Genomic DNA, 14694 nt, shown 5'->3' with positions numbered 1-14694 from the left:
AAGCAGAGTCAAACGCATACTGGTGCTTAGTTCACGCACTGTACTCATTTCTAACAGTCCAGGAGCCCTGCCCAGGGAAAGCAAGTAGGACAGGTCCCCCAGTATCAAACAACAAAGAAGGTGATTCCCCTCAGGCATGCCCAGAGGTCTATCTCCCAGGCGATTCTCAATTCTACTAAATTGACAGCACTATGCATCACAAGAAATATTCAAGTTTAAGTCTGACATTAAAATAAAAAAGCTAAACCAAGCATGGTGACAATCCCAGCGCTTGATAGACTAAATTGAAGATTGCTATTAATCTGAGTGCAGCCCAGGCTTCAGAGTAAGCCTCTGTTCCAAAACACTAAATAAATGAAAATCACTGAATTAAAAATTCTTAGTAAAGCGTGGTGGCACACACCTTTAATCCCCAAACTCCAGGGGCAGAGGCAGGTGGATCACTGTGAGGTTCAAGGCCAGGCTGGTCTACAAGGGAAGTCCAAGACAGCCAAGGTTATACAGAAAAACAAAACAAAACAACTTAGTAAAATGATATTAAAGTGAAAGCCACGCTAAAGAGTGGGAAGAAAGTATCTTTAAAACCTCAATTTGTTATGAAGTAAAATTGAGCAAAAAAAAAAAAAAAAAAAAAAATTACAGAAAAAGAATATGTATGTCCAACAAATATATCAAACTATTAGCAACAATACAAATACTTGGGAGATTTGAATGAAACTAGAATCAAGTACCATTCTATCCTCCTTAGAATGGCTAAAACTACTAAGTCTAAAGTATTGACAACCTACCACATCCATAGCTAGCACAAACAATCTGGACAGAAAATGGGCAATTATCTAATAAAGAAAAGCTCATACCCTGTGGTCTAGGAATGTACTGCTAGAATTATGACTAGGGTAATCTTTCTTACTGCCGGCCTTCAGGAATCACGAATGAAGCAGCACTAACCTAAAAGCCAAGAAAGCGGGTACTATGAGGACAATGCTGCAGGAGCTAGTGGAGATCAGTAGTTACAGGCCAGCTTCAGATACACAGTGAGTCCCGAACTCTACACCCTCTAATCAAAACAAACCAAAACTAGAAAAAAATAAAATGTTGCTCCAAGTCCCATGAGTTTTAACTGCTCTACTGGACATTCACTGGGAGAAGGGGAGGAAAAACAAAACCAACTCCAAGGTCATACATTTCTAAAAATGCACTCACTGTCTAGTTAAATAGCCATATCACAGATGATGACATTAAATAATTTATCCTGCGTGTACAGGGAAGAGTGTATGCTGTTTCGTTCAAACTTTAAGGAGTAAGTTTGTTATTTTAGAAGATCGCTTGTCTTCAACAGTGCTGCTTTTGGTGTCTGAAGGCAATTCGACAGAGCAATCAGAACGGACAGTGGCAGGAACTCTGCTGAGTTAGGCTCCCCACTGCTGCGGGCTCCAGCAAGACTTCTGAGACTTTGTGGACACGAATCCTGCAATCCCATTAACCTTCTGCATCTAAGCCAGTGGATTAGCGCCCCAGGCATGGCAAGATCTAACTAACCAACTCCAGGTGATACAGCATTACACAGGGGCAGAACCCGAGGGCAGCTGCACAGGCACTGATCCGGGAAACACCTACGTCATTTCTGTTTTTACTAAGAGCACCTTTTAAAAACAAATATTCAAGTGTTTTTATAAAAAGAGGATATAGGGTCAAGGACCAACAGCTGGAGATGTTTGGGCACACATTTAAATACATATATGGGAAAACATGCTGGCAGTGGTGGTGCTTGCCTCTAATCCCAGCAATGGGGAGGCTGAGGTTGAGGACCTCAAGTTTAAGACCAGCCTTGGCTACTTTGGGTCTCCCTGTACTAAATAAAACAAGAAAGTGAGTCACTTTCAGACACCTATTGTCGGGTGATTTTCTTGTGCAAATGCCAGAGGACATTTACAGAAAGACACTAAGGACACCACTAAGCAATATAATTTTGAGACTGCTGCTGTACACATAGTTGGTCAAAGAACATTTGTATGTGGTCTTGGGACAGTGAAAACAAAATGGAAATACTTGGAAAATTATAGATGAATATTGACCAAATTTAAACATCATTAAATTTAAATTTATTTGAGAAATAAATTTAAGACCATCAAATTACACACACACACACACACACACACACACACACACACGAAGGGGGGGAACGTTCAGGCATCTACATGAACACTGACAGCAAGGAGCCATGGCAATTAAGGTTATTGGTTGGAATGAGAGAAAGAGAATAGGATTTGGGAGAATTTACAAGATACAAGTAAAGTATCCTTTTGATTCACAGTTGAATTTCTTTAGTTAGATGAAAGGCACATGAATCCTCGTTACATTTTATGTCACCACATTGATACTGCTATAGTCATTTTACAGAAAATAAAGAAAAACTGAGTATAGACATGGCTAGGAAGACTGCTTCAACAACAAGGATGGAGGACAAGTCAGAAGATGTGGGTTCAAGTCTCAGTTCTTATAGTCTAATTTTAGACAATTTAAATAACTGATTTCTCTGGTCTTTATTTGCTTAATCTGTAAAAGCCAGAAAGTCATTTTTCCAACTCACAAGGCTGGGGCAGACAAGGCAACTTATGAGTGATTCCTCACAAGGTAGGAAAAGGAGACATTTTATTTTGAGAATTTCAAGAGAAATCACAGAGTGGAAGCAAAATAAAGCAAAGAAGTCAATATACCCTAAATATCCTATTCACACTGCTACAACACCAATACTAACACACATATAGCTTAGCAGTTAGTGCCCCAAAAACTGCGCAGGTGAAACATTCTTAAAGAGATTTAGATTTCTTTTTATGTGTAGGAATGTTTTGTCTGCATGTATGCTATATGCACCAGGCTTGGTGTCCATGGAGATCAGAAGCTTGGAACTGGCATTAGCAATGGTTATGAGCCACTGCGTGGGTGGGTCCTGGGAAGGAAACAAAGGTCTTCTAGGCAAGCAAAGAGTGCTCCTAGAGCAGGTGGCATATTTTATTAGTTCTATGTTTACTAACGTGGACACTGATTCAGCCTGGAACAGCATGCCTGGAGTTGTATAGCAATTTGGTGACAGAATGTGGAACAGACTCCAAATTGCCTCATTCTTCTGGGTTCATCACGCTACTAAAAACATTATCTTGTCCCAGTACTTTATGATGACTGGAAGAGTTGGCGGTGAGGGAGATCCTGCTTTTTCAGTTGTCATTTCACTCACATACAAAATGGGTGATGGTACTTAGAGAAACAAGCCACGTATCAACCAGGGCACCGTACACCAAGAGACAAATTTAAAGCTGCCTAGCCTGCTGAAAATCTAATCCTATCCTTGCCAATTAACCTTATTAGTACTAGAGTAGGAGAAAAGAGAGGTCAAAATATGGGTGAGGGAGCTACTTATTTCCTCCTAGATCTGAAATAGTAACGAACTGCACAGATGAGCTTATCCGTTTTCAACAACCAAAACGCTCGCCTTCACCACTTTCCTTTCGAAAGGCTCTTACTACCCTTTGCCGTCCCCCCCCCAAATTTAGTAAGAATCATTACACCGATAATAATGGTGACGTTCAAAAACAGTGCACTGGATACGAGTAGGTATGCTGCCCAACTGAATTCATGTACACAAATTCTCTACAAAAGAAATGTCCGTTTATTGAAATTTCCCGTTAATGTAAACAAATGAATGTCATCACAAACCGCACCTGATGATGTCCTCAAAACTCACGAGGTAGTTTCAAACGGTGGCCCAAGACGTCCCAAAAGCCTTTTAATATACTGAAGGCTTGAAAAATGTAAATGAATCCTAAGGACCAAACACTACACATTGCACAAGGAATACCTTTCATAAACTCCCAAGCAAAATTGAAAGGTCACCCTTTCAGCGCCCCGTTATGTTAATCCTTTCCTACCAAATCTGCTTTACAGTGCCTTATATGAGAGCACCGCTGGTGGATCTAAATGTTCTGCTTTTGACAAAAATCTCACCATGATTACGGCTCAGCCTTTTCTGTTCTTTTTTTTTTCTTAAGAAGCCGAGGTTAAACTCTCCGAACGTCCTCCACACACTATCATTGGACACAACTTCCTCGGTTCAAGTACTGAACACAATTCCAAACACAACTCTCCAACTTCCAATTCAAATCCGGCCTCCCGGAGTTCTCAATCAGCGACGGTATAAGTTCAAGCCGTCGAAAGCATCTCCCGCGACAGGCGGGGCGGGATAGCCCGCTCCAGCTCCGGGCAGACTCCCACCTCCAAAACCGAGGCTGGCGGGACGCGGACACCGAGCCGGGCGCGAGGGCCTTGGGGTGGCCCGCATGCAGGGAGGGGAGCGGCGCGGCGCACGACCCCATCCTGCGGTCCTCCCCGCGGGCCCCCGCTCGGCCGCCCCGCTCCGGAGCCCCCCGGCCCGGTCCCCCCGCGCACGGCCCGGCCCCACGCACCTGCAGCTGGGCGGCCGCGGCCGCCGACGCGCGGTCCTCCGCGGGGCGCCGCCCGCCGACTCTGTGCGCGCGGCGCGGCCCGGCCCGGCGAGGACGCGAACGAGCGCCGCGGGGCCCGGGCGCGCTCGGTGTGGGGGCCCCCTCCACGCGCGTTCGCGTTCTGCTGACTAACGGCCCCGGCGCGAGGGGCGGCCGCCGCCGCCGGGGCTGTCCGGCCCGAGGTCCCGCTCGGCCGTGGTCGCCGTCCGCAGCGCGGGGCCGGCGCTGGCGTCTCCGCAGCCCGCCTTCCTGGGCGCCTCCGAAGCCGCGCCGGGTGGCGGGGCGCGCGGCCGCGGCGGGAGGGCGGGCGGGAGCTGGGAGGAGGGCCGCGGGGGGAAGGAACGGCGCGCTGCCCCGCTGGAGCTGGCCACTGACTGGAGGAGGGCGCCGGAGCCGACCCGGGGCTCCGAGCTGCAGGCGGGCAGGGCTCCGGCCTCGCCCACCCTCCGCCAATCACAGACCGCGCAGCCGAGTCGCTACGCTACCGAGCCGCGGACAGGTTGGGAGCGTTCGGCGGGAGGCGGGGACTGCGCAAAAGGAGAGCCAATCGGAACGGCGGACCTCCGCCCCCTCCGCCGTGATGGACGGCCGCGTTCCTGCCAATGGGGGAATTCTAGATTCGAAGAAAGCTGGACTGGCTGCCCTGGCGCTGAGCAAGGTTTGCCGCGAAACCGGTGGTCGAGGTTACGCCGCGCCGAGAGCGGAGCGTGACCGCCGCGCCGAGTCACGTGGGCCGACCTGGCGCTGGGACGGAAAGAGTAGGAAAACTTCTTCCGGGTCACTGTCGCTGCTGTCACCCTGGGGCGGGAATTTCTTTTCCTCTTCCCTGCAAACTTAGAGGCTGCACGGGCTTAAGGTGCCTGTGATTTGAGGATGAGTTCCCAGAAAGGCAACGTGACTCGGTCCAGGCCTCAGAAGCACCAGAATACGTTCACCTTCAAAAATGACAAGTTTGATAAGAGTGTTCAGACCAAGGTAGGCCCCTGTCTGTTGTACTGACTGCTATCCTTAGGAAAAAGTGATTGGGAAGGGGAGAGGGGAAATGAGGGGAGCTGGCGAGGGCTAGCGTGGACTGCAGCCCAGTTACTCTTGGCTGCAGTGCAGTGGTGTCTAAAACATTCTTCCCACGCCCTTTCTGTGACTTGGCTGTGCTCCGGGAGTACATCAGATGGTCAGCACATTTCCCTAGTGGCGTCAAGGCTGGACAGGGTAGCCCTTCGGCCAACCTAAGGGACCGATGGAGCAGCTGAGCCCTTGGATGCGGCCAGCTGGATCACGCCCCTGCCGCAGCTCTTCTCCAAGTCTGTGCACCCTCTGTTTTTCGAAAACTCCAAGCCTATAGGTAGGCCTTGTCGGGGGTACGACTGTCCTCGGGAACAAAATGTAACTTCGGGTTTGTGTTGAGATTGTAAGAGCAAAGGGTTTGGCCTGTGTAAAAGTGGTTGCTCGCTGTTGATACAGGTGTTTGAGTTAGCAGGACTCGTGTAAACTGGAAGAAAATTCCGACTGTTTAGGTCACTTGGGATACGCATGATTAGTGATTTTTTTCCTATGGATAACTATCGGTCTTACCCTTAACTGTGTGGAAATCTTCAGTCACCCTGGAGGACGGCGGCTTTACATCAGATAAAGTTAATATTTACATAAACGAGAGTTCAGATTTCCTAAGTGTGTTTCTTGAAGGAACTTAGTAAGTTCTGTGAACTTTAGCCTCAAATGAGAAATTCGGTATTATTATTCTCCGAAGCCTCCGAAGCCAACAAAATAAAAGAGCAAGTAGTGTGGGACATGCAGGGGGTCAGCAGGTGATTAATTTTAATTTTAAAACATTAAGAAAGCAATCTATTTACAGTAACCTTTAGTCCCTTTTTTCTTTGTTTCTCAAATGCTTAATAACCATCTTTCCTGTGTAGGGCTCTACTCCCACGGGTGAACAGTATTAAAAAACGTCTATTCTACCTTTATGGAACTTGTAGTGTTCTGCGTGATATGGACAGTAAGCAGATGGCTCCGTAATTACAAATTTCAATAGACCTTGTTAAAGGGTAAGGCAGTTCAGTGAGAAAGAGTAAAGAAGGATATTGGAAGTTAGGCCCTCAGACATGTTAAGCTAGCAGGCACTGGGTTGGTAAACCTACCACCGGCTTTTTCTGTAGTTTAGAGAAAATTATAGAGTAGAAGTAGGTAGAGAAAGATGGATTAATCCACAATATGGCCCAAACAGCAGTGGGGGTAGTGGAGTATAATTTCCTGTCACTATTCCTGTAGCCATCTTAAAATCTGTGGAGAGCCTTGAAAGTGAGACTAGACCGTGTTTAAATATAACTGTGAGATACACTAATTAGTCCTTTCCCAGAGGAAGGAAACTGGGGCCCCAGGTAGTCTCAGCTCTCGATTGTAAACACAGTTTTTAAATTCAAGACTGGACTGATCATAGGGAGTGATAGGGACCCTTCTCCTATTCCCACCACATCTCCACCTGTTTAATTTTTTGAGACAGCATCTCACTATGTAGACAGGCTGGACTTGAACTTGCAGCAATTCTCCTGCCTCAGTCTCCTGAGGCATGTGCCACCAAACCTAGCTATGATAGACGCTTTATTAGGATGTTTCTCTACAGTGTCTTCTCTCATATTTGAATATATTCTTGAAGAGGAAAGAAGTTTGCTCTAGTTTTCCAAGTGGCCAACAGGGTCAGCCCACGAAGGCCCTTTCAGCTTAATATGAGGACTACTTAACAGCAAAGCGGTGCACACCAGGCTCTGTAACCGCCCATTTCCTGAGCTTATTTAAAAGAGGCCCATCTTCATGGTCACTGATCAGCAATGCCATTAGGCCACTTACAGGTTTGGAAAGGGTAAAGATCAAAATAGACTTAAATCTCCTCTTATTAAGTTGACTGCGGTGTTGATGGCTTTGAGAGGAGATAGTGTTGAGAGGAGGAGATAGTGTGTCGTCAAATACACTGGTGTTGTGGAACGGGTCTTCTAGCTGTGACAGGGCCAGTGACCTCTTGAATCCTTGGCACCTGTGATTACCTGTGAGACACTTGCACAGGATTGGACCTATTAATGATCTGTAATGGAGTGGGGATGGACTCAGGAGGCATCACCTCTCAGGTCCCTGAGTATGTGTGTGTAAGCTATCTATGGTTTGATGGATGCTGAGAGAAACATTTTCTTCAGTGGAGGAGGCACACCTCAGTTGTCCCTACTCCTGGAAATAGTCCCTGTTTTTGTAAGAGATGGTAATTAAAAATAAAACTTATTGGTTCACTGAACTGGACCCAGGTAGAATTGTTTCTTTGGCCTGTTGTTGGTGACCTGTTTCTTCATCTCCCCAGAAGTTCCTGAGACTGCTGTAGCAGAAGAGAGACCTCACACTAGTTCTGTTGTTTTAACTCTGCAGTTAAAACAACAGTACGTACTGTCTCTGCTCTTTTCTGTCAGGATGGTTATGGGGATCGTTTTAAAAACTTGTTCTTAATAGAGATCTGCTAGGTGGTCGTGGCACACATCTTTAATCCTAGCACTTGGGTAGCAGAGGCAAGTGGAGCTTTGAGTTTGAGGCCACCTCAGCTGCAGAGTGAGTACCAGGAAGGCCATACATAGGAAGGGCTATACATAGAAACCTTGCTTTGTAAAACAAACAAAAGATACAGGCTAGACATGGTGGCTTTTACAGAGGGCACTGTGAGGTATGAGAGGACATGGGGGGATGGATCAGTGGTGGCACAGAGGCCTGTGTAATTTTTTCTTTTCATTAAGAGAGTGGAATGAAAGTGGGTCAGTGAATGAATGGAACTCTTGAGTGTAGCTGTGCAAATTAGGTAACCAGTTCTTTCTAAATGATGGTAGGAAGTGATCATGAAGAATTACCAATAGCACTGGTGTGGTGGTGTATGCCTTTAATCCCAGCACTTGAGGCAGAGGAAGGTGGAGCTCTTTGAGTTTGAGGTCAGCCTGGTCTACATACTGAGTTCCAGGACAGCAAGGGACATGTAAAGCAACCCTGTTTCCAAAAAGTAGAAAGAAAAGAAAGAGATACAAGTATGAGCCAAGCCAATCATAATTACATGATAATCTGTGTGGATTCAAAGTTGCTCAAAACCTAGGAAAATTAATTACAAAAAATGTATAGTTTTGAAAGCATTGTAGCAAGTTTAGATAGCATAAAGATTACTTTTCTTGGGCCTACAGTTCAGGTGTAGTCACTGTTAACAGTTTTATGTATGATTGTACATATCCATCTGTGTTCTAGCATGCGTGTAATAAAATATATTTCCATTTTTTTAAGTGTTTTTCAGGACAGTCTGTATACTAGTCTGGCCTAGAACCCATTGAATAATCTAGGTCTCCCACTTGCTGAGATCACAGGCCTGGGCTACCGTACTCAGCTAAGTCCATGGTTTTTAACATTATAAAAATAAAAATGTAGAGTAATTTATTTAACCATTTTCATATTAATAAACATTTGAGTTCTTCACAGTTATTTGCTGTGTATATAAAAAACCTGTAGCTGGAAGTGGTTGTACATGCCTATTACCTCAGCACTCTGTGGGTTTTGGGCTAGCCTGAGCTTCTTAGCATCTTCTACCAAACGTTATGCTAGATGCTGAGGGATTAAGGATAAGGGAAAAAAACATGTGTGTGCGTGCGTGCGTGTGGGTGTGTATTTGATATATATATATTCTCCTGCCTCAGTCTCCTGAGGCGTGTTTGATATATATGTATATATATCAAATACATATATATATTTGTATATATATTAACTATTTATATAGTTATATATATAGTTAATATATATTTGCTAAATATATATATTTGCTAAATATATATATTAACTAAAGCTTATAATTTGCAGAGAGAAGAGACAGAAATTAATCAAATAGTCTTTCAAGTGTGTCAGTGCTTGTGCCTATAAGAGCTATGAAAGAAAAGTTCAAGAGTATTTAACTGGAAGTCTTGAATTTGGAGAGTAAGGAAGGCTCCATTAACATGTGACAGTTTAGAAGAACATATGCCATTCTCTAGAAACTGCTCTTTTGTGTGTATAGTCAGCATTATTTTTGTTAGCATTTCTCAAAGTGTGATTTTTAGATCTCCAGTGTCATTTTATGACCAAATTGCTTTGGAAATACTATGCATTGGATCTGACTTTGTGGTGGGGGCAAAATATAAATTGGTACCATGCCTAGCACTGAGATGAGAACTTTGGGGATCTCAGTGAGGCAGGAGGAAAGCCATGAGTTCTAGGCCAGGCTGGACTGTAGTATCAGGCCATCCAGAGGTATACAGCAGTATTCTGTCAAGCAAAGAAACAAACCCCAAAAAGCTTTGGGGTGCTTTGCAACTTGAAAGGGTAGTTGACCAAAACTTGCTTGGCTGTGGAACTGTACGGGTTATAAAATGCCCAGAGAACTGATTCATTATGGAACACACTAACTTTTGGAAACCAATTGTCATCTTGATATGGAGATAAAAAATTAGAAGTCTATGTCTCTACTGTCTAAATAATATTGGAAATATACTTATAGTAATAATGGCTAATAGTTATATACTTTAGTGTGTTATATGTTACGCCATCTTGGTATACATTATCTAATTTTCAAAATGACCCTGGGATAAATGCTATAATTATTCCATTTTACATACTGGGAAATTAGGGCTTAGGGGAATGAGTGGTGTCCCCAAAGTTACATAATTAGCATGTGGCTGTCCATTAATTAGGTACGACCTGTCTGATGAGACCCAGAGGACAAGTCATTTCAAAGCCCTGCCCCTTTTTTTGTATGTGTAGTTTCCCCTTTAGTACTGAGGATTTCTTTACCTCCTCAGCTATGTTTTTCAAATTTTGAGACAGTCTCACAGCTACAGCCAGCAAGGTCATGAACTTCGACTCCTCTGCCTCAGCCTGCTAAATAAGTTGAATTACAGACCTCAGCCATCAGGACTTTTCTTTTCTTTGTGTATTAGTTTGTAATAGAAGCAGTGTGACCCCGAGATTACAGTCAGAGAAGAGGTGCCCTGTTGTCATAGCATATGATGCTGTGTCCTTTGTTCCCCAGAGCTTCACATGCAAGAACTTTACTCCTTCTGTGTGAGAGTGAGAGACTGTGAGAATTTTAACAGATGGGGCCTGGTGGAATTTGGTGGAGCTGCCAGGCAGCTGCTGTGCCTAGCAGGAACCAGTGCAGATGTTATAGAGTGAGTTCTGTGTGTGTTAACTTTGAATGCCGCTATAGTCAGAAGGGGCTGCACTATCCTCCTGAAACTTGTGCATGTCTTGTTACTGGCTCCACTGTAATCGCCAGGGATCACATTTCAAACCACTTATGGTCTTCCCGCCCTACAGCACCTCTCATAGCTCTTCCTCTTTGCCTCAAGACTGATAATTCAGTATCATTCACAAGAGACGTTTCTGAGATACACATTTCCTACGTTTCCTGCCTTGCACTTTCAGGGAACACTGCTTACCCAGGGACCTCACAAGTGAAGACATTTTTCTTGACCCAAATCTTCTCTTTTCTCCTATTTGCTGCTTTAGTCAGTTCCTCCTCAATCAAAACTCTAGTTTCAGGAAAATATGTACTGTCAGACTAGCATCCCTCCAGGTCTGTACTAACCTCTTACACACCTCTTCATCAGTGCCCAACTTATGCCATATCATTGATCAGCTCATCATACTTAGTAATCACTGCATCCAGCATCTGGCCTCTCAGCTTTCAGACCCCCCACCCCACCCCTCAGAAGTCTACTCTTGGAGTCAGACTCTAACCTTTACCATGGCTGGGAACTACTCTACTCACAGACTTTCTTCACCCCTCCTCCCCAGACAAGGTCTGTCTATGCCCTAGAACTCACTATGTAGATCAGGCTGGCCAAGGACTCAGATTCCTCTCCCTTTGTCTCTCCAGTGCTAGGATTAAAAGCCTATCCTACCACACCCAGTTTACTCAGAAACTTAAAAAAAAAAAGTGTTTACAGTTTATTTACATGGCTTCCTATTCCTTCAACCACACGGATTTGTTGTTGTTGACCTCATTGGCTATTCCTATGTCATAATCCTTTACTTTTCACTGTACTTTGTATCCTCATGTCACTCCTTACCAAACTGAGTCAGGCTATAACTCCAGTCCCTTGTCCTTCTCTCTCTCTGTGGCACTCTCTTGACATGTTCCTAACTCTGCTCAGGTCCACCTCCACGTCTAGCAGACTGCCTATGCCCGTCACTATATATTGCAAAGATAAAGTGCCTGTCTCCCCCTGTTCTCGTTTGATTTCTTTTGTTGTGATAAAATTCTCTGACCATAAGCAATTTAGGGAGGAAAGCATTTATTTGGCTTCTAGGTCAGAGTTCATCCCTGAGAGAAGTCAAGGCATGTACTGGAAACAGGAAGTTGAAGCAGAAACCACAGAGGAATGCTGTCTGCTGGCGTGCTTACACACTCATGCTTACCTAGCTTTCTTCTGTGACACAGGAGTACTTTGCCCAGGCACTGGTGCCACTCCCAGTAGCGTGGGCTCTCCTCCATTTATTAACAACCAACTAAACCCCCAGCAGTCGGGGCCAGTCTAATCTGGGTAATAATCTCTCAATTGAGACTTTCTTCTCAGGTGAACTTTGCTAGGCCAAGCTAACAAAGTTAAGTAGGACATTTCCTAAGACCAGCCCCTCCTTTTGTACCTTAAGTTCACCCTCTCTTATCTGTTTAATGACTTGAAGGCACAAGACTCCTTAATTACTCATTCTACCTTAATAGTTTCTTTATTATTGATGGGTTAATACAGATTCTTTAAAGGTATCCCTGAGAGGGGCTGGGATGTGGCACCGTTTGTAAAGTGCTTGCCTGGCACCAAGTCCTAGGTTTGATCTTCAGCACTCCATAAATGGTGTGGTGACATACACCTGTAATTCCAGCACTTGAGAAGTAAAGGCAGCATCTGAAATTTAGGGCCATCCTTGGCTGTATAGGCTAGCTGGCTAAAACTGCATTTTACTGGTCGTTGGTCTTTGTGAAATTGTTGGTTAAGAATACTCTTTTGGGTGACAGGGAGATGGCTCAGTGGACGTTTGTTGCACAAATCTGATTACCCATTCTATTCCTAGAACCCATGGTGCAAGGAAAGAATCAGTTCTCTAGAGTTGTTCTCTGACCTCCACATGTACAGCTTGGATTGAGTGAACCCACACTGACACACATTATCATACACACAATGATAGTAATAAATATAGAACAAGTCTGAGTGTTCCATGTGTGTCAGTGTAGGTTCATCTGTAGTAGAGAAAAGTACCACTGAGGATGTTTGTAATGGAGTGGGTGTGCATTGCGGGCTAGAGGATAAGTGAGAGAGCTTTGCATCTGTCCATTTTGCTGTGAACCTGAGACTGACCTAACAAATGAAGCCTATCTACAGTCAGTAGGGGATTCCAGCCCCATGTATATCACCCAGCAGTAACTGCCTCCTAAACAGTCTGAAAAACCATTCTTCACTCCCTTCTGACCATGGCTTAATGTCTATCTGTGTGTTCGTAAGTCAGCCTCCAGCTCAGCATTTCTGTTGAGCTGCAGGATTGAATGTCTTTGACGACCTACTTGACCTCTGTTCTTGAGTGAAGCATGAGGTAGCAAAGAAAGAACCCTGGTTTTTGTCCCCTCTAGTGTTTTTACTCAGTGGTGTTCTCTGGTTTCATTAATGGCTCCATCATTATGCAGTTCCTAAAAGCTAAACTGTAAGAATCATCTTTCACTCAGGCTTGTTCTAATGTTCTGTGTTTCAGTTAACAGCAAATCTAGACTCTTACTTTAATTTTCATAATTACTGTCAGTATTTGTTTTGTTTATAGCCTACGTTAGGATAAAATAGACACAGAAACGGGGGGGTACCTGTGTATGCGTAGAGTATCTTCTTCTGTCGCTCTTTCCATACATTATTTTTTAAAACAGTGTTTCTCACTAAACCTAAAACTCACATTTGGGTAGACTTGCTGCCCACCCTCAGAGATCCTGCTGTCTTTGTGCGTCAGCGCTGGCTTGCAGGTGCTCCCTGCCTTGCTTTTTATTTTACATGGTTGTTGAGGACCAGAGCTCAGTTCCAGATGCTTTTGTGACTGAGCCATCTTCCAGACCAGGGTTTCTGTTTCATCCTCAACACTGAAGCTGTGGACATGTACACAGATGGTAGTCAGTAAATATCATAAATTTGACTGTTAAGTGATTTGACAAAGATAGCACCATTATAATTCAGAAATAAAAGGGGGAAAAGGATAATTGGTAAGTTATTATCATCAGAAAGAAAGTAGATTTAGGGATTATAAAGTTAGGAAATTGAATGGAACCAGATGGAAGAATCTGTTACTTTTAGTTACTACTATTATTATCTGTTACTATTAGTTACTTTTACGTTGTTTTGACCAAATTGCCTGATAGAAATCATTGAAGAAATGAAGGATCACTTTGACTCGGTTTTGCAGGGATTTCATTACCTTGTGGCAGGGAAGCAGTGACAGAAACAGACTGGCTCATGAAAGCTGGACTGTGTGGTGGAGGCTCCCCACGTCAGGGTGGACCAGGAGCAGAGAGAGAGGCCAGAACCAGGGCGAACTGTAACTTCGAAGATCTCCCTCTTAATGACTGCTTCACCATAGTCAGACCCCACCTCAGATCTCCACAAGCTTGAGACCAACATATGAAACATTAGTCTGTGGGGACATTTCTTCAAACTGTAACTGGTGAATATAAGTTCTAGGTCAAGGAACTGAATACATTTCAGGTATGTCTAGACCATGAGATCACATGAGGTCAAGGAGGTCTGTGAATGTGGCACAATACAAAATTGCGGACTTACTTAAAACCTAACTCTTTTTTTTTCCCTTGGTTTTTTGTGTGTGACTTAATTGTGTGGTTCTAGAGCAGTAAGTTTGTAGGTAGTATCATGTTTCAAAGTCAAAAGGTTGGGCATTGCTGGTATTTTAATTTGAGAATGAAACAAAATTAAAATAATCAGCTAAGAATATTACTCCATAGTATTCTTTTGAAAGAACGGTCTTTTGAAAACAGGACTTCCTTATTATCTTTGAGGATGAGTTCTTGAGTCAGAAATACTCAAGTAAATGATTGTGGGGTAAATGCTCTGAAGTATGTGAAAGTTTTTTTCCCCCTAGTAATTACTCTAAAACAAGGATATAAGCAGAT

At 44.1% G+C, this 14694-nt stretch overlaps 2 protein-coding genes across 4 annotated transcripts in view; one reads left to right on the top strand and one right to left on the bottom strand.

Annotated features, from left to right (window-relative positions):
* Positions 1-5001, bottom strand: part of Abhd17b (abhydrolase domain containing 17B, depalmitoylase) — a 32475-nt gene extending 27474 nt beyond the window's left edge. Inside the window, exon 1 of one of the 2 annotated variants that reach the window (XM_021658962.2) lies at positions 4461-5001. Coding sequence is in view for 1 of the 2 variants with exons in the window: in XM_021658961.2 (XP_021514636.1) it covers positions 4003-4005 (3 nt within the window). In the remaining variant the exon portion in view is untranslated. Of the gene's footprint in view, positions 1-4002; positions 4176-4460 lie in introns of those variants that run through there. The other variant, XM_021658961.2, reaches the window with a different exon arrangement.
* Positions 5002-5133: 132 nt separating this feature from the next.
* C1H9orf85 (chromosome 1 C9orf85 homolog) overlaps positions 5134-14694 on the top strand; it is a 51656-nt gene continuing 42095 nt past the window's right edge. For both annotated transcript variants that reach the window (XM_021658963.2, XM_060387417.1), the window contains exon 1: positions 5134-5474. In XM_021658963.2, the coding sequence (XP_021514638.2) occupies positions 5373-5474 (102 nt within the window). In that variant the 5' untranslated portion in view covers positions 5134-5372. The remainder of the gene's footprint in view (positions 5475-14694) is intronic.

This window comes from Meriones unguiculatus, chromosome 1, assembly GCF_030254825.1.
Source record: "Meriones unguiculatus strain TT.TT164.6M chromosome 1, Bangor_MerUng_6.1, whole genome shotgun sequence".
Taxonomy (NCBI): Eukaryota; Metazoa; Chordata; class Mammalia; order Rodentia; family Muridae; genus Meriones; species Meriones unguiculatus.
This window is presented reverse-complemented; position numbering and strand designations above follow the sequence as displayed.